The 26,078-nt window shown below is 45.2% G+C and overlaps 1 protein-coding gene across 4 annotated transcripts in view; it reads left to right on the top strand.

Annotated features, from left to right (window-relative positions):
* LOC132867678 (zinc finger protein 271-like) overlaps positions 1-26,078 on the top strand; it is a 170,991-nt gene that overhangs the window by 2,558 nt on the left and 142,355 nt on the right. For all 4 annotated transcript variants that reach the window (XM_060900676.1, XM_060900677.1, XM_060900675.1 and 1 more), the window contains one exon: positions 10,398-10,477. In XM_060900676.1, the coding sequence (XP_060756659.1) occupies positions 10,457-10,477 (21 nt within the window). In that variant the 5' untranslated portion in view covers positions 10,398-10,456. The remainder of the gene's footprint in view (positions 1-10,397; positions 10,478-26,078) is intronic.

Genomic DNA, 26,078 nt, shown 5'->3' with positions numbered 1-26,078 from the left:
CAGAATTAGTAAAGTTTGACTATATTTATTTCAGAAGCATTTTGGCTGTAGACCAGTGTTCTATGACTGTTTTAAAATATGTAACCTTGTAGTGATGTTTAAAATGAGACTGTTAATGTTTTGCTCTTAAGTAGTCATTAATTACCAACATACAAATAATGATTTAACTGTAACACTTATCAGTGTAGTACTGCAGCATGTGACTAATTGTTCATGGAATTATTACTGATCAGGATTTTAATGTTTAATGGAAATGTCGATCAAACCAAATGAGTACGGAGCACTTAAATGAAGCTTGTCCAACTATATGCATCCACCTCGTCTCACTGGTTGAGGAGAAGGCATCAAAGTTGTTTATAATAATCTAGGAATTGTACAAAAACCTGAACAAAAATTCAGTATGATTGAAGTTCTTTATCCTAATGTATGTAGCTAAAAAAAAAATCTACGCAGTTGATTCAACTAATTATTTACAGACCCGTGGTTTAAATTCTGAAGTTGTTTCTGAATTTGTGGAATTTCTCAAACCTGGTTGTATCTTTAGACAACAAATTAAGTGTTAGAGACATTATTTGTTTTGATCACCTGGAAGACTCTGAGAACAGCATCCGTGTCCATTCTAGATTCAGTAGGGGTGAATCAGAATGTCATAGGACCTAACCCTATTTTTGTTCAGGTTTTTGTACGATTCCTAGTGGTCACACACTCGATCTAGCACTTGCATTTGTATTAAATATAGAAAATATAGTCATACTTCCACAGTCTGATGCTCCCTCAGACCATTACCTCATTTTTTGAAATGTCTTAACAATAATATGCACCTTGCACACCATCACATCAAAAGTACATTCACATCAACTACTGCATAAAGTTTTATCAGTAGTTTCCCAGAGTTATCAACTATGATTGGATCCCCATTAGACCTCACAGAACTTGATCAGACAATTGAATGCTTCGAGTCAACATTCTGCTTTACTTTAGATAATGTAGCTCCACTTAAAAGAAAATAATTCAGGAGAAAAAAAAACCTAGCACCTTGGTATAACAATCACACGTGCACCTTAAAACATACAAAATACATGTAAAATTAGAAAATCGTGTCAAACAAAATTGATAGTATTCCAATTAGCATGGAATGAGAGCCACTGCAACTCCAGAGACAAGCTTCTAATGCTGCTTGTTCAATGTTTCTCTCCACTATAATAGAAGATAACAAAAATAATCTTAAATTTTTATGGAATACTTTTGCAAAATTAACTAGGAATAAGACCACCACAGAAACATGCAAACCTTCAATATGTAGTAGCGATGGCTTAATGAAGTTTTTTTCAATGGCAAAATTGAAAATATCAGGCAAAAATATCAAACTATTAATTTGAAACTAGACAATTTGATAAGTATCCAACACTATGACTATGAGCAATGATTTGTGTTTTACACTCCTTAAAGAGACCGAACTAATTTAACTTATTCAATCAAAATCTTCAACTTGTGTACTTGTGGGGATTTTTTTCACCCCTTACCTATATGATTCTTTAAACAAATAACACCAGAAGCAATCAGTTATTCTTTTAGCAATGGCTATGTACCTAAATCCTTTTACCTAGCAGTTGTCAGACTCTTGATTAAAAGAAACTACCTCAACCCTTGTCAGCTGTCCCATTATAGGCCAATATCAAACCTCCCTTTTATCTCCAAAATCCTAGAAAAAACTGTGGCATAACAGTTATGCTCATATCTACATGGGAATAACATCCATAAAAGGTATCAATCAGGATTTAGATCTCATCATAGCAGAGCCACAGCACTGGTTAAAGTAGTAAATGACCAACTAATGGCTCCTGATCAGGGGTGTGTCTCCTTGCTTGGGCTGCTTAACCTTTAGTGCAGCTTTTGACACCACTGATCATTCCATTCTGCTGGATAGACAAGAAAATGTCATTGGAGGTAAAGGAATGGTCCTCTGCTGGCTCAGGTCTTATTTAACTGATCATTGTCAGTTTGTATACGTAAATGGTGACTTTTGTATGCATGCTAAAGTAAAGTTTGGTGTTCCAGAAGGTGCTATCTTTGGCCCACTCCCCAAAATAGATTACCTCTGGTTAGGATTAGGGGAGGGTGAGAGTTTTCCTTTGCCCCAGCAAAAGCTGGGGCCTGCGTTCTGCACGGGCCTGTCCAAAGTCCATCTACTCTCTCACCCCCCACAGCCCAGACACCACACTCCTGAGCAAAAAATCTTTCTGTACCTTAATCTGGATGTTGGTTGAAGGGGTTGATCAGTCTGATGGTCCTCAACCAGGGTTCGGGAACGGGATGAGGGGAAGGTCTAGATCCAAGATTTGATTTTAGTGGTTGAGATTAGGGGTTGGGGTTAGGTACTGGGATCACGGTTAAGTTTAGGTGTAGAGGTTGTGGTTAGGTTCGGGGGTTGTGGGGAATAGCCCTTAAAACAAGTCTGATTGACTGGATACCCCCACTAGGCTTAATTGTCTGCTTACACTCAGAGCCTTCCAATTCTTTATACGATACACTTGGCTTAATTGGCTGCTTACACTCAAAGCCTTCTAATTCTGTATACAATACCTTGACCCCTTTACTAGCAATGATTGCTGTTTTAACCTCAAAACCTTCTAATTCTTGATCCTTGACCGACCGACCCTCCCTCCCTCTCGTGGGTCCAGAGTTGGAATTTGTACTCAAAAGAATAATCCCTGAATCAGGAAAATTCAGCATCAAAAAATTATGCTCTATAGCAATTTAGTTTCTTGTGACGTTCTTGGGGATTCATATGCCATCCCCCATGTCGTGCATTGACCATTTCTAAGACGAACCAAGCCTTCTGTTGCAACATAGGCTCCAGCTTGCCTGCGACCCTGTAGAACAGGATAAAGCAGCTAGAGATTATATGAGATGTTGGCCTTAAGTGGAGCCCGGTACATGAAAGGGTTAATTGGTTCACCTGCGCTAATTAGCGGAGCGCGCGTGAGTGCTCAAGGGTGTATGGAAAGCTTAGAAGCTTGGAGACGCCAGCAGGCACACGGTTTTGGAAGATTGGAAGCTGCGTTGTCGCAAGCTTGTGGATTACTTGTCAGGAGTTCGTGGATGTGGATTTATGTGCTTGTAGGATTGACTGACTTTTCTGGTTGGTGAGAATAAGGCTGAACTGCTGAACGGGCCGCCGTGCGCACTTTACAAACTGAACCGGCCTGTGCACGCACTGCCTTTCGCCTTTCCTACTGCGCTGTGTTCAACCTTTTTAAGTTAATGAACTTTTGTGTTTAAAGCTTTTGAGTTAAGTTTCAATATGACTGAGGAAGAGACTGAAGACCAGGATTTCTCAAATGAACGAGAACTGTAAGTTAATTGCAACACGCAGAGGGAAGCTTGGTGTTCTAACACATAAACGTAACGAAATCAACAGCCTTATTGAATCCGGCCAAAATAAAGAAACTGTTGAGAAACAAATTAAGTTATTTGAGGGATTTTTCATTGAGTTTAATAACTTGCAAGCATCAGTACAGAGATTGATAAAAGAGGACTATGAAAGAGAGGCCAATCATACAGACTGGTACGAACCAAAATTTCAGTTTTACAAAGCCTTCTTGGATGGCGTTATAAAATGGGTTCAGTGCGAACAAAGTGATGAAAAGGAGGAAGCAGGTGACAAGGAAGAAGAGGGACAGCGTGAACGTGCCTTCAATATTAAACCCCAGGATAGCACATCTCAAACAGCTCCCAGTGTTCCTCAGAGCTATAAAGCGACATGCGTTCTCGTGGTGCGTTTACATGTAGCCGGATATCTATGAAGACGCATATTTATTTATGCAGTTGCACCTCTCATTTACATGTAAATGGAGGTTTCAGTCACTGAAAACGGATATCTTTGAAAACTCCGGGCAAAGTGGAGATTTCTGAAAACTCCGTTTTCATGCCTGTGTGTAAATAGTGGAAAATGGAGTTGTAGGTAACACAGTCCGTCTAAGAACTACAACAGCCCATCTCTAAGAGACTACATTTCCCATCAACCAACTTCCGCGTTGACCTATGTCATGCCTGGGCAGGATAATCTACATCACTTCCTCCACGATGTAGCAAAATACTTTGGTAACGTTTGTTTGATTAGCTGGGTCATAGTTACACAATGTAATGAATATTGTTAGCATGTTAACTTAGCTTTGCATGCAATTTTGTTTGTAGGAGAGGTCTCGCTTGACTCAAGCAGTCCAGATTTTGTGCCATCATTATTTGTGTATGCCGAAAATCACAATTTTAAAGCAAGGATGGAAAGGTAAAATTGTGTGCCCTCACTCTAAATGCCAACTTATGTTGACTGCTCTAACCTAGCTCCCGCCCCGTTCAGTTTCATTTCTGGTCTCTGCCTCTCGCTTTTTACGCAGCTCTGATTTCTCTTAGCTGCACTCTTTACACTATCATTCCTTTCATGCCATTACCTCCTGCAAATTGCTGTTTAGTGTTGGTATTTGCTGTTGTAGCCAAAGCCACATTGCCATCACATCACTGGCATAATTTGATTAAAACAAAATGAATATGAATGTCCTATTGTTAATCAAGTTGTACATGCCCGCACATAATCATATGCATCTAAAGACTTGTAGGCACGAAGTTTTTTGTGGGTGTACACTGAAGTCTTGTCAATAAGGTACGAGTATATATCTGGCCATTGTATACCAGGGAACTTACCAACATCGTCCGTCCACTCTTTTTAATTAAATGCGGATCCGGTAGGCGATGTCCACTTGTTAGAGTTAACTTATTTATGTAGCATTCTCCAGGGATCCCAGCAGTAATTGAAAAAAATAGAGGAATGTAAGAAACTATCAGCAGGGGTCAAGGGGGCTGCCTGAAGCTGTTGAGATTTTAACATTTAAAGATGCCATAGAACACATTTTTTACATAGATTTAACATAGAAAAGCAACAGAATTTAACAATAATGTGTATCTATTTGATGCCATATTTTGTAATCAATGACATAAGTGGCAACATTTTTTTTATAAAAATTAGACAAAAATGTAGCTTTGAAGAATATACTTGCCTAAATATTCCACTGATTTTATAATATAACAATAGTATCCATAGTTCATCTCATTTGTTTATTTTTTTTGTTTCAAGTTAATGTCAAAACTAGTCTAATATAAGCCACATTCATTTTTCAAAAATCATGAATATGAGCAGAAATCAATAATTCAGTAATATTAGATATATACATATGTACAGCAAATACTGGAGATATTTGATTTAAACCTTTCTCTTTTTGAAAGGTTTCACTGCAAAGGAATTTAATGCTCTTTTCTGGGGTGCATTCTGTCTTTCCTCCAGTTTTCTCTGCTTTTGTTTCTCTGATCTTTCCTTCTGCTTTTCTGATGTTCCTGCAGTGCTCTGAATTAAGTTCAACACATTAGAATTAAATTGAGTTCACCGCATTAGAAACAAAAGCACAAACAGAGTTAAAACATGTTTTCTAGCAAATGGGCACAGCCATATTGTCTCATTCTATCGCTTACAGTCTCGCGATATTTACATCAATTTAACTTCCGAGTGTTCCCGAATGTCAACGAGAACAAACGAAGCTGACGAAAACATCACTAAACAAGCAAACCAAATCGGAACGTATTCTGCTGGTCATTTTACTTAAACATATTTTTAATGGATATACAAGAGATTTAAAAAAAAAAAAAACACTTTCGCTAGAAAATAGCGGAATTCCACTAAATAGTGGACGTCTGGGATCCCTGATTCTCGATCTTGTAACGACAATTGTTTGGCATAATCTGACAGCTCATAATGCCGGTCTATGGGCAGCACCATTGTTTCTGGGTCCAGGCTGCGCGTGCATCCTGGCAACGGTCGGTTTGTTTACAAACATGTGAAGGGGTCTATTATTCATTTTTTTTTTATCTTTGCTATTATAAATTCAATTAATTATTGAAACTGTGTGTTTATTTGTTGTCCCGATATTTTTGAAGTCGCCCAATCTCAAAAGAATTCCAAGGTGCATATGAGTTATGTAATACAGTAAGTGATCATAATAATTTGGAATATACCATAATTTAGCTGTTTGGTAATTTATTATTAAGCACCACAATTAATGGTATTATTTAATGAGACTGATCACTTAATTACCAATTGCACCTACGTTAAATTGGTGCCCCGTGTGAGGAGATTGGTGTAGACTTCTTGAATATTGTTGCAACAACAGGTAAACTATCAGTTTGATTCAGCAGTTGCCAAGGTATATCCCCAGGTGTGTTAGACGGTTAACAGTAGCGTGATAACCATATCACAAATACTAATAACCTATTCATAACTTAGGATAAGAGATAGCATCTCCAAACAAAACCAAACTTTGATTAATTAATTACGTAGTTAATATTAATTAATAAAAATTAATAAATTAACTCATTGAATAATTAATTACATAATATCCAATCTAAGTAAAATGGCATCCCCTCGTGTCTCAGAAATTGAAGACAACGCTCAAGACGTGTCTCTCCTTCAGGTCATCGCAGACCTCATTCACTGCTTTGCCTCCGAAAAGGCAAACATTAGGAACATGAGTAAGAGTGAATGCCAAAATAACATAGATAACTCAATAAAACATATGAGAAATCCAAAAGGAACAACTATTAGTGTCCAAGCGGCACTAGGCAAGCTATTCCTGTCATACTTCCAAAATACTGATTCAGAAATCAGACGCCTCCACGGAGAGGTTGACAGGCTGACCACCAGCAACGCCGAGCTGGCAGCCGATAATAATGATTTACATAGGGAGTGTGAGCTCTTGAAAACCTCCCTCGATTGCGCCTGAAGGCTAGAGAAAGCCAAAAAGGCTGCCAAGAGGGCTGCCGAGAAGCAGACCCCCAAAGAAGAGCACGAGGGGCATGAAAGATGCCCAACAATGCGCCGAAGCTCAGAGCGGGAAGAGGCGTCCAAACCGGACACCATAGATTACCTGGTCGAGGACCAGACACCCCGCCAAACTTCATCAACTCGCTACACGACTTCGTCGTTTAGCCAGGGTGGAGCCGTACTGTGCTCACCCTGAGCCCAGAACCATAGCACACCCAGGTCAGTGTGCTACAGTATCCCTGATCCATCTTCGGATGAATCAGGCTATGAATCTAGTGTGAAACAGGAGCAACACCAGAGTAGCCTAGATAGTGAGTACTCAGGAGAGCCAAGAAGGTCGCACAAGAGCGTGCACCAAACCCTTCGCTTACGGCAAATTGACCTACTTGCCAAAGATGTTGAGCGATTCGATCCCGACAATAAAAGAACTAATGTAAATGATTATTTATGAGAAATTGACCGATGCCTGATGGACGTACCGAAAGCCACAACACGAGAGAAACTTAAACTGATCTGGAAGACCTCCAGTAGCAGCGTTCGTGCTTCTTTAGAGACTCTACCCCAAACGTTCGCGATAGTTGCGAAGTTTCGAATAACTGCATGAGGGAAGAATATGCGCCATACACGGATGAAACCTCCGCGACATCGTGTGCCATACAAATGAAACAGAAATGGTCTGAGGCGCCTCGGGAATATTATAGACGGCTACGTACTGCCTATTTCCAGGGTAGTAGTGCACCAGGCTTGGAAGAAGATAGAGGCTTCAAATCCCTCTTCTTGCATAACCTCCACCCAAGCGTGCAGACTCAAGTCACACTGGCGTGTCGACAAGGTTTCTACTCAATGAGGGGAAACTAGGCAACTAGCCCAAATGACCTGGGAGACCATTGTCAAAACCACAGACAAACGATGATGAACCCAGAGTCCTTAGGCTCCAGGATGCAGACGGGCCCCTGCTAGCCTTAGGAGGTGAAGCTCCAAAAGGGGGACCCCCCCCTGGAGAAATCCCGGTCCGAACCGCCCCTTGCCGAGCCATCACCAGGGTGAGTGGAAGAATCGGCAAGGTAAGGCCAGGAGGGACCAAAGGCAAGTCCACAGTGACTATGGCAACCACCTCTCATCATGTGAGAAGGGTCGTAGGGAACAAGGTGGCTGGCAGCAAGACCGTCATCCCCGCTCTGGCCAGAAACGGCAGGAGCGTTCCGACCGTAGCTCTAAACGTAGGAGTAGAGATGACCGACACCAGTGACTCAGACCAACCTGGTGAGTTCCGCTCAGAGCTGGATTCTTTAAAAGCCCAGTTGGCTGAGATTAAAAGACCTGTTACAGAGGTCAGACCCCTCAACAGATAAATAGAAGCAAGCGTAAAAGGGCAAAAGGCCTACTACGACCGAAAAGCCTCCCATCACGAATATCAAATAGGCGACAAAGTCCTGTATTTTAACTTTACCAAGCTGGTAGGAGTTTTTTTTTTTTTCTAAAAAAGTTCCTACCATGGGGCAGCACGGTGGTGTAGTGGTTAGTGCTGTCGCCTCACAGCAAGAAGGTCCGGGTTTGAGCCCTGTGGCTGGCGAAGGCCTTCCTGTGCGGAGTTTGCATGTTCTCCCCGTGTCTGCATGGGTTTCCTCCGGGTGCTCCGGTTTCCCCCACAGTCCAAAGACATGCAGGTTAGGTTAACTGATGACTCTAAATTGACCATAGGTGTGAATGTGAGTGTGAATGGTTGTCTGTGTCTGTGTCAGCCCTGTGATGACCTGGCGACTTGTCTAGGGTGTACCCCGCCTTTCGCCCGTAGTCAGCTGGGATAGGCTCCAGCTTGCCTGCGACCCTGTAGAACAGGATAAAGCAGCTAGAGATGATATGAGACGAGTTCCTACCACACTGGTTGGGACCTTTCGATCGTGGAAAACTGTCCCCCGTCGCGTATCGCATTAGGACATCCAGGCCTAATCAAACGCCCTCATATCGATTTCCATAACAATCAAATCAAGCCTTTTGAACAGTCCTCACTCCAAAAGGGGGGGGGGGACGATAGTTAGGCCCATCCTGTCCACCTAGCTTGTACGCCTCACTCACCATAAGCGTACACTGACATTCCCAGTCACATTTACCAACCCAATACCTTTCCAGAAGATTAGGTTTACCAACCCAAACACTAATACCTCTTTTCTTTCCTTCATTTCTTCTCTTTTCTTGTTTTTTTTTATGCATAGGAAATGCATGGTCGTGTGAATGGTTGAGTGATTCCATAATTTTTTCTTCTACTTGATCTTGAAAAAAATATGCCATTAATTACAAAAAATTCATTTAATTTTTTTGAGGTATATTTTACAAAGCCAGAATGTTCAGCTGTTAAATTAAATAATTTTGTCATATATGTGATTTTTTTTTTTTTTTTTGTGCTACAAAGTAAAACAGCTGAATTAACATCCTCCAGGAGTGATTCCATATTTTTTGCCAGGGGTTGTAGACTATACGACTGATGCGATCAAACCGCACCCATTCGTCTCTATTAAATTGCTGGTGGAATACTCATCACACACATATATCATGTGAAACCACATGACTTGAGCTTCCCAATGGTGCTACCCACTAGTTGCTGTGATCAATGGTTTGCAAAAATTAACATCAATGAATTCACATCAAATTTAATCATATTCTGCATACAGCTCTGCATCCATCTCCACATCCTTCTTGTCGACACAATACCTCACTAACTCCTGAGTTTACACAACAAAACATCCATCAAAATAAACAACAATCTCTAACATTTCCAATGGTATAAAGTATTCATCTGGGCCTTTTGCCTTTCGCAATTAATCTGGTTTTGAAATTACAGCAACAGCAAATTACAGCAACAATTTGTTTCCAACTTTGGACTGATATTCTAATGTAGCTTACATTATGTACTTATGTCGGTACATGATATAGATTTACAAAATATTGTTAAGACATACAGTAGGCTATCTCACTATCATAATATTTATGTTTCCAGATTACAAACAATCCACACAAGTATGAAAAGATATTTCGGTTGCCATGCTTCATATAGTGGCATACATTCAAGAACATGGAAAATTCAGAAACGCAAAATGTTTTGCCTTGACAGAAAAGCCTGATGGAAATATGCAAATATTATCATAACCTAGACTGTCCTGAAAAAACAAAATAGATTATATCATTATAGCATGTAGATGGATGGCCCGTATAATGACCATGAGCTTAAAAGTAAAGATAGTACAGCCTGAAAATAGCCTATGGTTAATTTAGATCGATAATATCAGGAATAGGGTGAATGTTTTTCTACTTCAAGGTGCATCAATGTAGGCAACTTTCTGTCCCTAAATATACATAAGACGCACATTCTGTGTATCTGTGCACATCCATGTGGATGTAGGGAACACACATGCAGCCAAGCATGCGAAAAGGAACGTACAGTGATGCCACGCAAGTTCAAGTTCAAAAGTATATATTTTTAAGTGAAGCTGTATGTTCTATACCACTAAACATTACTGAATTACCTCTGCAGATGGACATCAGGAAATTCTTCATCCAAAACAGAGGCAGGGAGAGAAACAGTAAGGAGAGATGTGGATAAGGTGGAGGGAGGTAAGATGATCTAGCTGTATGTTAATATTATCATCATTTAGCTATGCTCTGTCAGCTGGCAAAAGTGATTCTAGTTGTTGATGCTGTATGCAATTGATTTATGGCTGTCAACCTTCAGTAATTCACTGCATTGTAAAAAGTAGTTAGTTAGTTCTAATCTACAGAATCCCATAGCACTCAAAAGTCAGTGCATACTAGCATGTATATAAGCTACAAAAACTATGCAGTTTTGCCAGGGTGAAAATCAATAACTACCATAAACCTTTGATATGGGGGGGCTGTGCCCCAGTAGAGCTTTATGACTAGCAATGCCCTGGGTCTGTATTCATCTTCTGAAAAATAAAAGTGGAGCATAACTTGGTTCCATGGTGTAACAGTTAGTACTCTGGCCTTTGAATCCAGTCATTTGAGTCCAATTCTCAGTGGAACCTTTAAAAATTTTTGCCCACTTTGAATGATGGACAAAGAAATAACTTTTCTTAAAGATGAAAATGGGTCATGGCTGTGAAATTTGGCCCATGCAGTTAAAGAAATCAGTGCACTGGATGCAATATGGTGGCTCGGGGAGCATTAGAACAGAGCTCTGATGGTGGCAGGGTTGGGCTTGTTCTACAAATGTGGTCATCAGAAAAAATTGGATTCACCTTGCTCCTGGACCAAGCATCTGATTTTTGTTTCAGATGTTACTGATTTTCGGGCAAAGCAGCTCAGTTGGGAGAGCACTGGAACGCTATATGGAAGAAATACCAGTGAAAGCTGCAAAGTCTTTCCACAAGTTTCTTAATTATTGTCGGAAGAAGACTTCTCATCTGTGTATTTGCTGCTACTAACTTGTCTAAGTACTGCAATATATCTCTGAATGTTACCCAGATTTTAGCACATTTACTGTCATTTTAACGTCAGTGCTAACAAGTTTGTGGCAAGTTTCAGGGAATTTTGACATCACCAACCTGGAGTGTGAATCCATTATCTCAATCATTGTTTGAAATTTTAGAATAATCAGATACATATGAACATTTATTCAAAAAGTTCCACAATCCGTTCAGTGCAAAACATGCCAGACCTTCTTTGAGTGATAAAGCAGTACCTTGCAAATACAAGAGTGAAACCATAATTGGAGATGGCATGGTGGTGTAGCAGTTAACATTGTTGCCTCACAGCCAGAATGTTCTGGGTTTGAGCCCAGTGGCCGATGGGGGCCTTTCTGTGTGGAGAATGTCTGTTCTCCCTGTGCCTGCGTGGGTTTCCTCTGGGTGCTCTGGTTTCCCCTACAGTTCAGAGACATGCAGGTTAGGTTATTTGGTGGCTCTAAATTGACTGTAGGTGTGAATGGTTGTTTGTCTATGTGTCAGCCCCGTGATGATCTGGTGACTTGTCCGAGGTGTACCCTGTCTCTCACCCATAGGCAGCTGGGATAGGCTCCAGCTTGCTTATCCCTGCACAGGATAAGCAGTTACAGATAATGATGATGATGAATGAACCCTTTATTGTCACTTAGTCACAAGTACCAGCGAAATTAGCCATCAACCTGTCCGTATATATACACATACATACAATTGCCACAGGGGGAGTAGACAGGATAGGAAGACAGGGATGAAAAATACAGAGTAACATGAGGGGAGGGGAGGAGAAAAAAAGCAACCCCCACACTATGCTCCTGTGGGGAGTACAGTGTGGGAACATAAAAAAAACACCTCAGCACATAAGCACAAAAATGACACAGTACACTTTACAACATGAAAACTCGGGACTCGAGGGGGAAGGGGGTGAGGGAGGGGGCAATCATGGGAGGGGGTAAGGGGGGAGGGGCAGAGGTATAGGTAACCCAGCACAAACAAGCAGTCCAGTCCTGCAGCCGAAGACGGCGCTTACCCACTTGTCACACTGGGGGTAAAAGCGGTGACCGTGGGAAGTGGAATACGAGAGAGTCTCACAGCAGTGACCTTCAGGGGGAGTTGTTTCCCCAGCAAAGGCCTTGGCCAAGGCCAGTGCTGTGTGAGGGAGCTGAAAGCAGATAAGATTGGGATTGTTTGGTCTTGGGGCGAGTAGATGCATTCCTTTACATGACTACTCTGTTTGTCCATTCTGGTCTCCGAATCGATCCATTTTCCTTTGCAAAGCCAAAAGCTTCTCCATGATGTTATCCATGTTGTGGTTCAAGTTCTGAATAGCCACAGTCTGAGTGCCAACAGCACTGCCCACCACTTCAATCATGTCGGGCAGCTTTATGGGGCTTTGGACAGCTGTCACCGTTTTCTGATTTCCTCGATAAACCAGGGCAATGCCTAATCCAATCAGCAAAAGTCCTGTAATCATGGTTCCGAATAGGTAGATGTCTTCAATGTCCTCCACAGAAAGAACCGCCAGGCACACGACCAGCCACCTCTCCCATGCGTCCATTGTGTAGCCAGCTGCGAATGTTCCAGCAGGACAGGCTGGTTCCCCCGAACCCAGGCTTCTCGTCGAAAAGATTGTGTCAATTGCGTGAAGAGACCAGTTTATCAATTCCATGATTTTTAGTTTGGAGAGCAGTGTGGAGAGAGTCTCTCAAAAGTATCATCATCATCCTTCGGCAACCGAGGCCGGGATGTCAGCAACAATAGCATGCCACACAGCATGGTCTCTCATGGCCTGACTCATGCCCCTTTTCCACCAAAGCAGTTCCAGGGCCGGTTCGGGGCCAGTGCTTAGTTTGGAACCGGGTTTTCTGTTTCCACTGACAAAGAACTGGCTCTGGGGCCAGAAAAACCGGTTCCAGGCTAGCACCAACACTCTGCTGGGCCAGAGGAAAGAACCGCTTACGTCAGCGGGGGGGGGGGGGGGGAGTTAAGACCAACAACAATAACAAGACCATGAAAGATCGCCATTTTTAAGCGACGAGAAGCAGCAGCTGTACAAACGCGAAGCCATCCATTATTATTATTGTTGTTGTTGCTGCTGCTGCTGTTTCTTCCGTGTTGTTTTTGCTTCAATATTCGTGCCAAGGTTTATGTAAATGTAGCGATGTAACTGACGTATACAATGACGTAACTGACACATACAGCGACATAATGACGTAGCTTCCCTTAGCACCGTGAGCTATGAAAAAGCAAACTGGTTCTCAGCTGGCTCGCAAGTTGAACGAGTTGTGAACCAGCACCAGCACTGGCCCCGAACCAGCCCTGGAACTGATTTGGTGGAAAAGGGGTATCAGTTCACTAACTTTGATACCCGAGTCCCTTGATAGCATTTGTGGGTATGTCATTTTGCGGTTACGGATTGGGAGACTTTGGTTCCATAGCAGAAGAGTTGAGATGACCTCGCTCTCTGATCTTAAGCAGTGTCCAGCAAACTGGAGACATCGATGCATTAGAGTATCTGAAATAGAGGGTAGGTTTCCATAAATTCTCTTTTTTGTTACGTGCTCAGACCAATGAATATTCTGCACCCGGCGAAGAAGGTTTGTATATGTCCCATCCAGTCTTCTTTGAGTTGATTTTGTTAAAGTCCAGGTCTCTGCACCATAGAGAAGAAGTGGTTCAACTAGATACTGGAACAGGAAGACTTTATAATCCCTTGGCAAGTTTGAGTGCCAGAGCTTTTGAAGCTTGTTACAAGCTGCCCAGGCTAGCGATTTTTGAACTTTAAAGTCCTTTTCAGAGTCCATTATCCATGCTCCAAGATATTTGAAGTCTTGTACTCTTTTAATGTTTGCTCCAGAAAGAGATTTCAGATTGTGGGAGCTTTCAGTAGTGTTGATGTACTCTGTCTTGCTCTCGTTACAATAAAGCCCAATAAGGGCGGCTGCCTTTTCTAGGGACTGGAGCAGCGCTTCAGTGTCTTCGACTAGTTCTGTGATCAGCGCCAAGCCATCTGCAAAGTCAAGGTCTGTTAGGTGTTGTGCCGGGTGTCTTCGACTATGCCTAGGTTGGATCTGTAGACCCCTGACGTTCAGATTGTCAAGGGATAGGCGAAGTATGTAGTCGAGGACAATGACGAAGATGAAAGGAGCGAGGGTATCGCCTTGGAGTACCCCAGTTGAGATCTCAAAAAACTCTGTCTCTCCATCTGGCGAAATAACAGTAGCCTCGGTATTAATATATAATGACTTTATAGCCTCAACAATAGGTTCAGGAATTCCATAGAGTGGTAGAATGTCGAACATGGCTTGTCTACTTATCGAATCGAATGCCTTACGAAAGTCCACAAAGCATAGCGTCAGTTCCTTATTATGCTTGTTAGGACTGGGACTGTTTTGGCCTCTAGAGGCCACTGTTATCTTTCTTGTCATGTTTGTTTTGGCCTCTAGAGGCCGCCACTGTTCCTGTGTTTTGTGTTTGTCTTCATTGCCTGTTTTGTCTTCATTAGTGTCACCTGTGTTCAATTTATTGTGTGTATAAATACCCCTCTGTTTGTTCCCTTGTCACGGAGTCTTTTTCCTATGCTATGCTGTTAGTGCTAGTTCCCTCTGTCCCATCTACCTTGCCTGTGTCTTTGTATTCTTGGTTTTTGCTTCTTTCTTTTGGACTTTGTGGATTTTGTTTTGACCTTTTAATCTTCTGAGCGTTTGAGTTTTTGCCTCTTCTTTTCTTAGTTGGATTTTGGACATTGAACCTTGGGATATTTTTATTTTTGTATATCTTCTGAGCTTTGGATTATTCTTTTTGTTTTTTCCCTTGGATTGTATATATTTTGTAAATAAACTTTTTGATACTTTTCTACTTCCGCCTCATGCCTCTGCACTTGAGTCATCCCCCTGGTGGCCTAGTGGGGGTTTGCTGGATTATCACACCAGCGAACCAGGTTCGAATCCCAGCAAAACCCTAACAGAAAGACTCCGTCATGACCGACTCAGCAGAGGCTGCTTTAACTGTCTACCCAGCCAACCTTCAGGGAATTATGGCAGTTTTGACACGCTTCGGAGTGACCATGGATGAACACTCACAAGCCAACGTGAGGCCCTTGCTCGCCATGAGGTACTGCTTCAGCAAATTGGGAAAACCCTGGCACAGCTGACACCTCTGCCTGCATCTCCTGATCTTGCTCCAGTGCCTCCCACCACACTGTCTCCTTCACCTCACGAACGCAGCCTTCCTGCACCACAGAGGTATGACGGCAAGCACGGTGAGTGCCGGGAGTTCCTTACCCAGTGCCAACTCACCTTTGAGCTCCAGCCTACCACCTACACTACGGATTGCCGCAAGATCACCTTTATGATAAACTTGTTAGCTGGTAAGGCACGAGCTTGGGCAACAGCTATCTGGCAGAGACGGGGACCCGAGTGCTCTGATTTTGACCTGTTTACTGAAGAGATGCTTCGGGTCTTCGACCAGGCGGACACCAGTAAAGATGCAGCCAGGAAGCTCATGTCCATCCGGCAAGAAGGAAGCGTCGCGGACTACTCCATCGCGTTCCGGACGCTCGCAGCTGTCAGCGGATGGAACGAAGCAGCCCTGGTTTCAGCCTTTCACCATGGTTTGTCTGACCCTATCAAAGATGGCCTGGCCTCTATCGGATGCCCAAGTGACCTCGAAACTCTGATCTCACATGCTATTCGTCTGGACAACAGGATTAGAGAACGCCGCCAAGTCCTGAGTCTCCCCGGCCTCACTGCCTCTACATGGAGCCCATCTACCTCCTCCAGTGACTGTCCAGAGCCCATGCAAGTTGGCCATACTCGTCTCTCTGTAGCCGAGAGAGAGTGCAGAAGGAGGGACAAGTGCTGTATCTACTGTGGCAAGCCTGGTCACTTCCGAGCATCATGTCCCGAGCTCTTGGGAAAAGGACCACCCCGTCCAGCCGAGGGAGGGTTGTGACGGGGCCTACCCTCTCTCCCGGACTCCCTGGCCAAGGAATCTACATCCCGCTCTCCATCTCCTGGGGTGAGCCCGTCCACTCTTGTCAAGCCTTGTTAGACTCAGGGGCGGCTGGAAACTTTATGGATATCCATTTCGCCCAAAGTATCAATGTCCCGACTGCGCCTCTTGAAGTCCCACTGTCTGTGTCTGCCCTCGATGGCCAAGCGTTAGGTGATGGAAGAGTCACCCAAGTTACTTCTCCAGTCTCAAGGTCACAAGGAAGAAATATCCCTGCACCTGATTCCTTCACCAGAGTTCCCAGTGATTCTAGACCTTCCTTGGCTTACCCGCCACAACCCTCGCATAGACTGGGTAACAAGCCAGGTTGTGGAATGGGGCCCTGCGTGCCATGCCTCTTGTCTGCTCTCTAGCTCTCCTGTGTCTCCTGCTGAGCCCCCTGATCTCACCAAGCTATCTCAAGTTCCCACAGAGTACTGGGATTTGAAGGAGGTATTCAGCAAAAGCAGGGCCACCGTTCTTCCTCTGGACCGGGCCTACGACTGTGCCATCGACTTGCTCCCTGGGACTACCCCTCCTCGTGGCAGACTGTTTTCCCTCTCTCAGCCAGAACGCAAGGCCATGGAGGAATACCTCAAAGACGCCCTGGTCTCTGGGTTCATTCGACCCTCCACCTCACCTGCTGGTGCCGGCTTCTTCTTTGTCGGCAAGAAGGATGGGGGGGCTCCGACCATGTATTGACTACAGGGGCCTGAACAAGATCACTGTGCGCAACCGATATCCCCTTCCACTGATGTCCACAGCATTCGACCTACTCCAAGGCGCCACCGTCTTCACCAAGTTGGACCTACGGAACGCATACCACCTCATCCGTATCCGACAGGGAGACGAGTGGAAGACTGCCTTTAACACCCCATCTGGGCACTACGAATACCAGGTGATGCCCTTCGGACTCACCAACGCACCAGCTGTTTTTCAGGCCCTAATCAACGACGTCTTGAGAGACATGATTAACCTGTACATTTTTGTCTACCTCGACGACATCCTTATCTTTTCCAAGACTGTGCAGGAGCACCGCCACCATGTCCGCCAGGTTCTCCAGAGGCTGCTACAGAACAATCTGTTCCCCAAGGCCCAGAAATGCGAATTTCATGTTCCCGAGGTCTCCTTTCTGGGTTTTATTGTACGGACAGGCCAACTCCAAATGGATCCAGCCAAGACCCTGGCCGTCCGGGACTGGCCCACTCCCAAGTCCGTCAAAGAGGTTCAGCGGTTCTTAGGATTTGCTAACTTCTACCGCAAGTTTATCAGGAACTTTAGTTCTGTAGCAGCACCCATGTCGGACCTCACCAAAGGGACAGGTGGATCTTATGTCTGGTCTCCTCAGGTGGAAAAGGCGTGCAAAGACCTCAAGCACCGCTTCTGCACGGCACCCATTCTGGTCCTCCCGGACACCTCCCAACCATTCATCGTGGAGGTGGACGCCTCGGACAGCGGGGTCGGCACGGTGCTCTCTCAACATTCGGAAGGAAAGCTGCACCCCTGCGCTTACTTCTCCCACCGCCTGAGTCCTGCGGAGTCCCGGTACGATGTGGGGGATCGAGAACTGCTAGCGGTCAAACTGGCCCTTGAGGAGTGGAGGCACTGGCTGGAGGGAGCGCAACATCCATTCCTGGTTTGGACGGACAACAAGAACCTGGAGTACCTCCAGCAAGCCAAGAGACTGAACCCACGACAGGCTAGGTGGGCCCTGTTTTTCAGTCGGTTTGACTTCACCCTCTCATACCGCCCCGGCTCCAAGAACACCAAACCTGACGCACTGTCCAGGCTGTTCTCTGCCACTAACAGGGAGAGTGAAGTCGGGCCAATTATCCCTGTGTCCCGGATTGTGGCCCCTGTCCGCTGGGGTATTGAGGAGGCCATCCGACGAGCCCAACGCCAGGACCCCGGTCCTGGGACAGGGCCACCGGGCCTCTTGTATGTTCCACATCAAGCCTGGGCCAAGGTTCTCCAGTGGGGTCACTCTTCCCCTCTCACCGCCCACCCGGGAACTCGGAGGACCCTGGACTTCCTGAAAAGACGCTTCTGGTGGCCTAACATGGAGAAGGAAGTAAGGTCATTTGTCCTGTCCTGTGAGGTCTGCACCAGAACCAAGAACCCATGACAGCGTCCCCAGGGTCTCCTGCATCCTCTGACCATTCCCCGGCATCCCTGGTCCCATGTGGCAGTCGACTTCATCACGGGTCTCCCTGAGTCACAAGGTAACACTGTCATATTGGTCATAGTTGACAGATTCTCCAAGGCCTGCCGCTTTTTACCACTGTGCAAGCTCCCTTCTGCTCTTGAAACTGCTAAACTATTATTCACTCATGTCTTCTGAGTCTTTGGTCTCCCGCAGGACATCATCTCAGACCAAGGGCCCCAGTTCTCCTCCCGAGTGTGGCACGGGTTCTGCAAGGTCATCGGAGCCACTGCCAGCCTCTCCTCTGGGTTTCACCCACAGTCCAATGGCCAGACGGAGAGGCTCAACCAGGACCTGGAAACCACCCTGCAAGGCCTGGCTATGGATAACCTGACATCGTGGAGCACCTGGCTGCCATGGACAGAGTACGCCCACAACACCCTGCAGTCATTGGCCACCAAGCTGTCGCCATTCCAGTGCCAATTCGGGTTCCAGCCACCTCTGTTCCCGGACCAGGAGGAGGACGCGGGGGTGCCCTCGGTCAACCAATATGTGAGACAGTGTCGCAAGACCTGGAGCAAGGTCAGGAAGACCCTCATCCAGACCTCCAGAACCAACCAGACTCAGGCCAACCGCCATAGAAGACCTGCACACGCTTTCCGCCCTGGGCAGTGGGTTTGGCTGTCCACTAAGGACCTTCCGCTGCGGGTGGAGAACCGCAAGCTTGCTCCTTGCTACATTGGCCCCTTCAAGGTGGTGCGCAGGGTGAACCCTGTTGCCTACCGGCTCCAGTTGCCCCGGAATCTGAGGATCAACCCCACATTCCATGTTTCCCTGTTGCGGCCCGTACTGACGTCCACGTATGCCCCTGCCCCTAGGAACCCCCCACCCCCCCGCATCTTCCAGGGTCAGACTGTGTTCACCGTGCATCGCCTGCTTGACTCCCGCCGGGTCCGCAGTGGGCTTCAATATCTAGTAGATTGGGAGGGCTATGGCCCTGAGGAACGCTGTTGGGTCCCCGCCCGGGACATTCTAGATAAAGGACTATGCTGGGACTTCCATTCGGCCCATCCGGATCGCCCTGGGAACGTCAGGAGACACTCCTGGAGGGGGGGTCCTGTTAGGACTGGGACTGTTTTGGCCTCTAGAGGCCACTGTTATCTTTCTTGTCATGTTTGTTTTGGCCTCTAGAGGCCGCCACTGTTCCTGTGTTTTGTGTTTGTCTTCATTGCCTGTTTTGTCTTCATTAGTGTCACCTGTGTTCAATTTATTGTGTGTATAAATACCCCTCTGTTTGTTGCCTTGTCACGGAGTCTTTTTCCTATGCTATGCTGTTAGTGCTCGTTCCCTCTGTCCCATCTACCTTGCCTGTGTCTTTGTATTCTTGGTTTTTGCTTCTTTCTTTTGGACTTTGTGGATTTTGTTTTGACCTTTTAATCTTCTGAGTGTTTGAGGTTTTGCCTCTTCTTTTCTTAGTTGGATTTTGGACATTGAACCTTGGGATATTTTTATTTTTGTATATCTTCTGAGCTTTGGATTATTCTTTTGTTTTTTCCCTTGGATTGTATATATTTTGTAAATAAACTTTTTGATACTTTTCTACTTCCGCCTCATGCCTCTGCACTTGAGTCATCCTAGTGGGGGTTTGCTGGATTATCACACCAGCAAACCAGGTTCGAATCCCAGCAAAACCCTAACAATGCTTCCACATTTTTTCAATGATACGCCGTAGTGATGAGATTGTTGAATGTCCTTTTCTGAATCCGTTTTGATTTTTGTGCAGCAAAGGATCAACTTCAGGGACAACGTGCCATAATAGGAGCTTATTGTAGATCTTGGAAGCTATCACAGACAGTGCTATGCCATGATAGTTTGATGGTAGGGTCAGATCTCCTTTTTTGGGTAGGGGAATGATGCCGGTCTTCCGCCATGCTGACAGGGGGTTTAGGTGGAGAAATGTGTGGTTACAGATGTGCAGCAAAAGGTCATGGAAGGTTGAGTCTTTCCATATAAGCGTAGGAATATTGTCAAGACCTGGTGATTTTTGGTCTTTTAAGGTACTAGTTACTGCTTTGAGCTCTTCCATGATGAAGGGTTCCGTGCTTATGTTAAGAGTGTCAGCGATCTGGATCTTTGGTAGCTCCTGTTCACTCGAGGTTGGTGGAGTTGCACTTAGGAGGTTTTTGAAATGGTCTAACCAGTTCTTTTTCCTTTCCGAAGCTGAGCCGCCTTTTACACGAATTAATGGTTTGCTCTTGTGTCCCGTAAGGTCTTTTGATAGTTACCCAGGCAGTGACATGCTGATGATTTACATTCTTGGGTGGCAGTCGATCAATTTTGCCCTGGATATATTCTGCTTCAGCATTGGCATAAGCTTCGTCAAGCCGTCTCTGAGCTTTGTTGATCTTTCAAAGTGAAGCCAATAATGGTTTACCCAGATGTTGCTTTCTGGCGGCGATGACAGCATTTTGTGCTTCCTTAACCAAAACATGAGCATTTAGTGGCAGAGATTTTTGCTTCTTCGTTTTGGGCAGAGTTGATAGAGCAACCTCCTCAGTACATTTGGTGATATTATAAATTGTCTCAATATCGTCCTCTGGTTGTGAAAGCATGTCGTAGTGGTTTCTCACATCAATAACAAATTGTTGACGGATGGTTGTTTTTGAAGAAACCAGCTTCCAGTCGATATTTTTCATTGGGTTGACCTCTGGCCTTTTAGACGATCTAAGACTTAAGCAAGTGGTGCAGGAGATGGTGCGGTGGTCAGAACCACGGCCGGATTAAAAGAATGGGCTCAAAGGGCTGCAGCCCCAGGCCTCACCACCAAGGGGGGGCCTCCGGTTGCTGATGTCAAGTGACTAAAGTTAGTAGAAGTAGAGTAAAAAACAAGCGAAAATGTCGGGTCAAAGGAAACATGAGAGCAGGGCCAAAAAAAGAAAAGTACAAGCAATAAAACATGAAAGAGTGACAGAATTACTTAAGAAAACACCCAAACTAACCAATATGTGGAGTACTAGTCAGCCTGCTGTAGCGGCTACCAGCGAAGATGCAACTGTCAGCGATGGACAGCAACCAACGGCCATTAGCCAACTAACCAACACAACTAGCCAGTCTGCTAGCAATACAATCTCCTCTGAAGAAACAAGTGATGGAGAAGAACCAGCGGCAGGTAATGTAGCGGAGGAGCCTGTTGATTCTGAGGCAGGGGCAAAAACAGATACATCGACCGATGTTGCATGTTGGGGAGAAGTTAATGAGGAGATGCGTACCTACTGGGTCAGAAAGGGAATTACGGCACCCACACTTTGTCAACATAAAGATGACAATTTTTCAGCTTCTGAAAGGACTTATAAAAGTCAGAAACGATGTCTGAGCAAAACATTGTTCAGCCGCTCGCTCAGAAACAGAGAAAAGGTAGCAAGAGAATGGCTTTCTTACTCCCCATCCACTGGAAACGTGTTTTGCTTTTTTTTGCAAACTATTCGGTCATGAATCATCCACTTTCACACATGGATTTTCAGATTGGAAGCATTCCGTTGACCGGGTGGAGATGCATGAAGTGGGCCAGCCTCACCGAAATGCAGTGCTCACTTGGCTTGCACGCACGCAGGTACGTGGGATAGACGCGGAGCTGCAGGATCAACTCAAAGATGAGGCTAATTACTGGAGAGAAGTACTGTGGAGAATTGTGGCAGTAATTCAATTTTTGTCAGAGCGTGGGCTCGCATTCCGCGGAGACAACGAAACACTGGGCTCAGTGCACAACGGCAACTATTTGGGAATTTTAGAGTTGCTGGGCAAGTTTGACCCCTTTCTGGATGAACACTTGAAAAAATACAGAAATAAGGGGCGAGGGACACCCTCATATTTGTCATCTACTATATGCGAGGAGTTTATTGGTCTCATGGGTCAGCGAGTTCAAGCAGAGATCATTATGCAGCTGCAAAACGCAAAGTATTTTTCTCTGATAGTGGATTTTACACCGGATTTAAGTCACATTGACCAGTTAACGTTTGTGGTGCGTTATGTGTCTGAGGAGGGCAAAATCTTTGAGAGATTTTTGAAATTTCTGCCCATATTTAGCCATACAGGCGAGTCCCTTTTTGACTCTGTCACAAGTGTGCTGCAGGACATGCACATCGACATCAGAAATTGCAGGGGACAGTGCTTTGACAATGCGTCCAACATGTCAGGTGCGTACAAGGGATTGCGTGCTCGAATTAGGGAAAGAAACCCCCTTGCTGATTGGATTCCATGTGCGGCCCACTCCCTGAACCTTGTTGGGGTCTGTAGTGTGGATTGTTGCCATGACGCCAGTTCTTTTTTTAGGCTGATTCAATCCGTTTTCACTTTTTTCGCAGCTTTGCCTAGCCGCTGTAAAATATTAATGGATGGACTTGAGTCTAACGAGAACAAACGCATGGAGACGGTGAAGGGACTTTCATCTACGCGATGGGCGGCACATGCACGGGCTACAAAATCTCTCCGTTTAAAATTTCAGAAATGTCCACGACACTTTAAAGGAGATAGCGGAAGATGACAATCAGAAATCGGCCACACGCGAGGAGGCGAAATCCCTGGCAAATAAAATGAATAGATTCGAGACAGCATTCCTCACCATCATATGGGATACTGTGCTGCAAAGATTTGAAATCACAAGCCCGGCCCTGCAGACAGTGGATTTGGACCTAGTTACTGCTGTGGAATTACTCCAGTCCCTCATAGACTTTGCGTCCAATTTACGCTCCCAGTTCAAACACTTGGAATCCCAGGCCAAATCACTGTCATTGTCACAGCAGTACACAGTGACTCGACCAGTGAAGCGCACCACCCGAGCCGATGACACTGACGAACCTGACCATGTGCACAATGCAGGAGAAGACCAATTTCGGGAGACATTCTTTGTCATAATAGACAAACTGATTAGTGCATTACAGCAGAGACACGCAGTGTACAAAGAAACCTGCACATACTTCGGATTTCTAATGCAACTAGACAAATTGTCCCTCAGTGAAATACGCGAGAAAAGTGTCAACCTGCAGGCAAAATACCATGAAGACCTGGCGGATGATTTCCCTGACGAACTGGGGCAGTTTGTGCATTTCGCAAAAGTCTCGTCTCGTCTCGTCTTCTTCCGCTTTATCCGGGACCGGGTCGCGGAGGCAGCAGTCTAAGCAGGGAAGCCCAAACTTCCCTTTCCCCAGACACCTCGGCCAGCTCCTCGGGAAGAACACCGAGGCGTTCCCAGGCCAGCCGAGAGACATAGTCCCTCCAGCGTGTCCTGGGTCTTCCCCGGGGCCTCCTCCTCAGGTCGTCGAGGCCCCTGCCTTCGACTGCCACCCAATCCACATTGCACCAGTCCCCTACTGCTACCTCTGTGGGTGGTGAACCCACAGGAGGTCGGGCCCACGTCACCTCTTCGGGCTGAGCCCGGCCGGGCCCCATGGGCAAAGGCCCGGCCACCAAGCGCTCGCATACGAGCCCCAACCCCGGGCCTGGCTCCAGGGTGGGGCCCCGGCTGCGTCATCCCGGGCGACGTCACGGTCCTCGGATTTCTCTCCACATTTCGCAAAAGTTTCCACTGAAAACAGAAAGCCAAGGAACTTACTGGCATTCATTCGAGAGAGGCATCTACAAAATGTTTTCCCAAATGTCGACATAGCACTCAGGATTTACCTTACATTGCCTGTCAGCAATGCCAGCGGGGAGAGGTCATTTTCCAAACTGGGCATTATCAAGCATAGACTGAGAACATCAATGTTGGAGGAGAGACTGAACAATCTGACTTTAATGTCAATAGAGCATGACATACTGGGCCAACTGGACTTTGAGGAGCTCATTGATGATTTTGCATTGAGGAAGAGCAGAAAATGGGCCTTTTGAAATCACTTGGTGAGTCATGTTTTTTTACTGACGGGCCGCCGCTGCCTACTCAATATGCTCCATTAATTGTAAAATAGTTTTTAGCGTGTTTGTGTGCACATTTCAAATAGCCTACCCCGAATATGTTGCACCATAAATTTGCCTGTCTGCCTTCTTGCTTGGGTTTGTGAGTAACCTGGACATGTGTGTATTTTGAACATGTATTCATTGAGCTTTTTAAAAATGTTTTTAAATACTGGTCAATTACAACTTTGTGAATTACATATAATCTCTATTGACTTGTTTCACGAAAAAGGTTTGTGGCTTTTAAAATGTGGGTCACCATGAAAAAAAGTTTGTGAAACACTGGTCTACAGTACCTACAGGCTATACATATTGATTTATGCATTTATTCATTTAAAAATATTATTATTACTACTATACACGATAATGTTTCCTTTCATTCTATCTGACTAAGCTACAAGTATTGCAAAACTTCCCTTTTTTTAAATCTAAATCATACCTTAAGATAAGTTTTCTTCTATCTACCACAAATACATTTTATTACCTTTTCTGGGATGATTAGCCTAATACAAGTCACCATAAGTTTAATTTCTTAGTTTCTTTCTTCCTACATTTTTAAGTATAGGTCTATTCAGACGTATGTTTTGTTTTCCATCATTATTCTGTCAGCTTTGTCAACACTACTGCAATGAGTCATGGCAATAAATCTACCCTTGAATTGAATTGAATTCATATTGCCAGTTCGCTTTAAACGGTAGTGTGTCATAGATTGGTACTGTGTGCGCTGATGTGTCAGTGCACCTGTCGTGGGTTTGTGTGAGGTCATGCATTAGGACACGATATGAAGGGCCTCATCCTGGTAATTAGCCCCGGGCCTCAGAAAGTGTTAATCTGGTCCTGGTCAGAACCAATGCTACTAATGGCCCTTTTCCACTACCCTTTTTCAGTTCACTTCAGCTCGCTTCAGCTCACTTCAGCCCGACACGGCTCGCGTTTCGACTACCAAAAACCAGCACGACTCAGCTCGCTTCAGCCCTGCTTAGCCCCTAAAACTCGCACGGTTTTGGAGTAGAGCTGAAGCGAGCCAAACCGAGCCGAGTGAGGCTGGGGGCGTGAGCAGACACTCCCCTGTGCACTGATTGGTGAGGAGGAGTGTCCTCACATGCCCACACACGCCCCGCAAGCACGCTGGGATCTGTAAACACCGCAAACCCGGAAGGAGAAGAATTACGAATTACGAGAATTATGAAGCCTTATGCGCCTCGCCTCATCTATACGCTCTTGCCAGTATCTGTCCGTGTTGTCAGTGACAACAAGCCACAGCACCAAGACCAGCAACACTAACGACTCCATGTCCTCCATGTTTATTGTTTCCTATCCGGGTCGTGAGACTACCACTTAAAAGCTCACTGATGTCACTGTTTGCGCCGCTTAACGACATCACCTGACGTCCACCCACTTTCGCTAACTCCACCCAATGTGTCCACCCACTTCCAGCCAGCACGGTTCAGCGCGGTTGTAGTCGAAATGCAACTCCAACAGCCCCGCTCAACCCGACTCAGCACGGCACGGCTCAGCCCGACTCAGCCGCGTTTGTAGTGGAAAAGCGGCATAAATGTCGAGTAGGACTGGCAATTCTTGATGCTGTTTCTCCACTTCTTCCTAATAAGAATATAGTCTATTTGTGAGCGGCTTCCAGACGGATGTTGAAATGTCCATAACTTGGTAGGTGGCTTCA

The sequence above is a fragment of the Neoarius graeffei genome, chromosome 19 (assembly GCF_027579695.1).
Source record: "Neoarius graeffei isolate fNeoGra1 chromosome 19, fNeoGra1.pri, whole genome shotgun sequence".
NCBI classification, from domain to species: Eukaryota; Metazoa; Chordata; class Actinopteri; order Siluriformes; family Ariidae; genus Neoarius; species Neoarius graeffei.
This window is presented reverse-complemented; position numbering and strand designations above follow the sequence as displayed.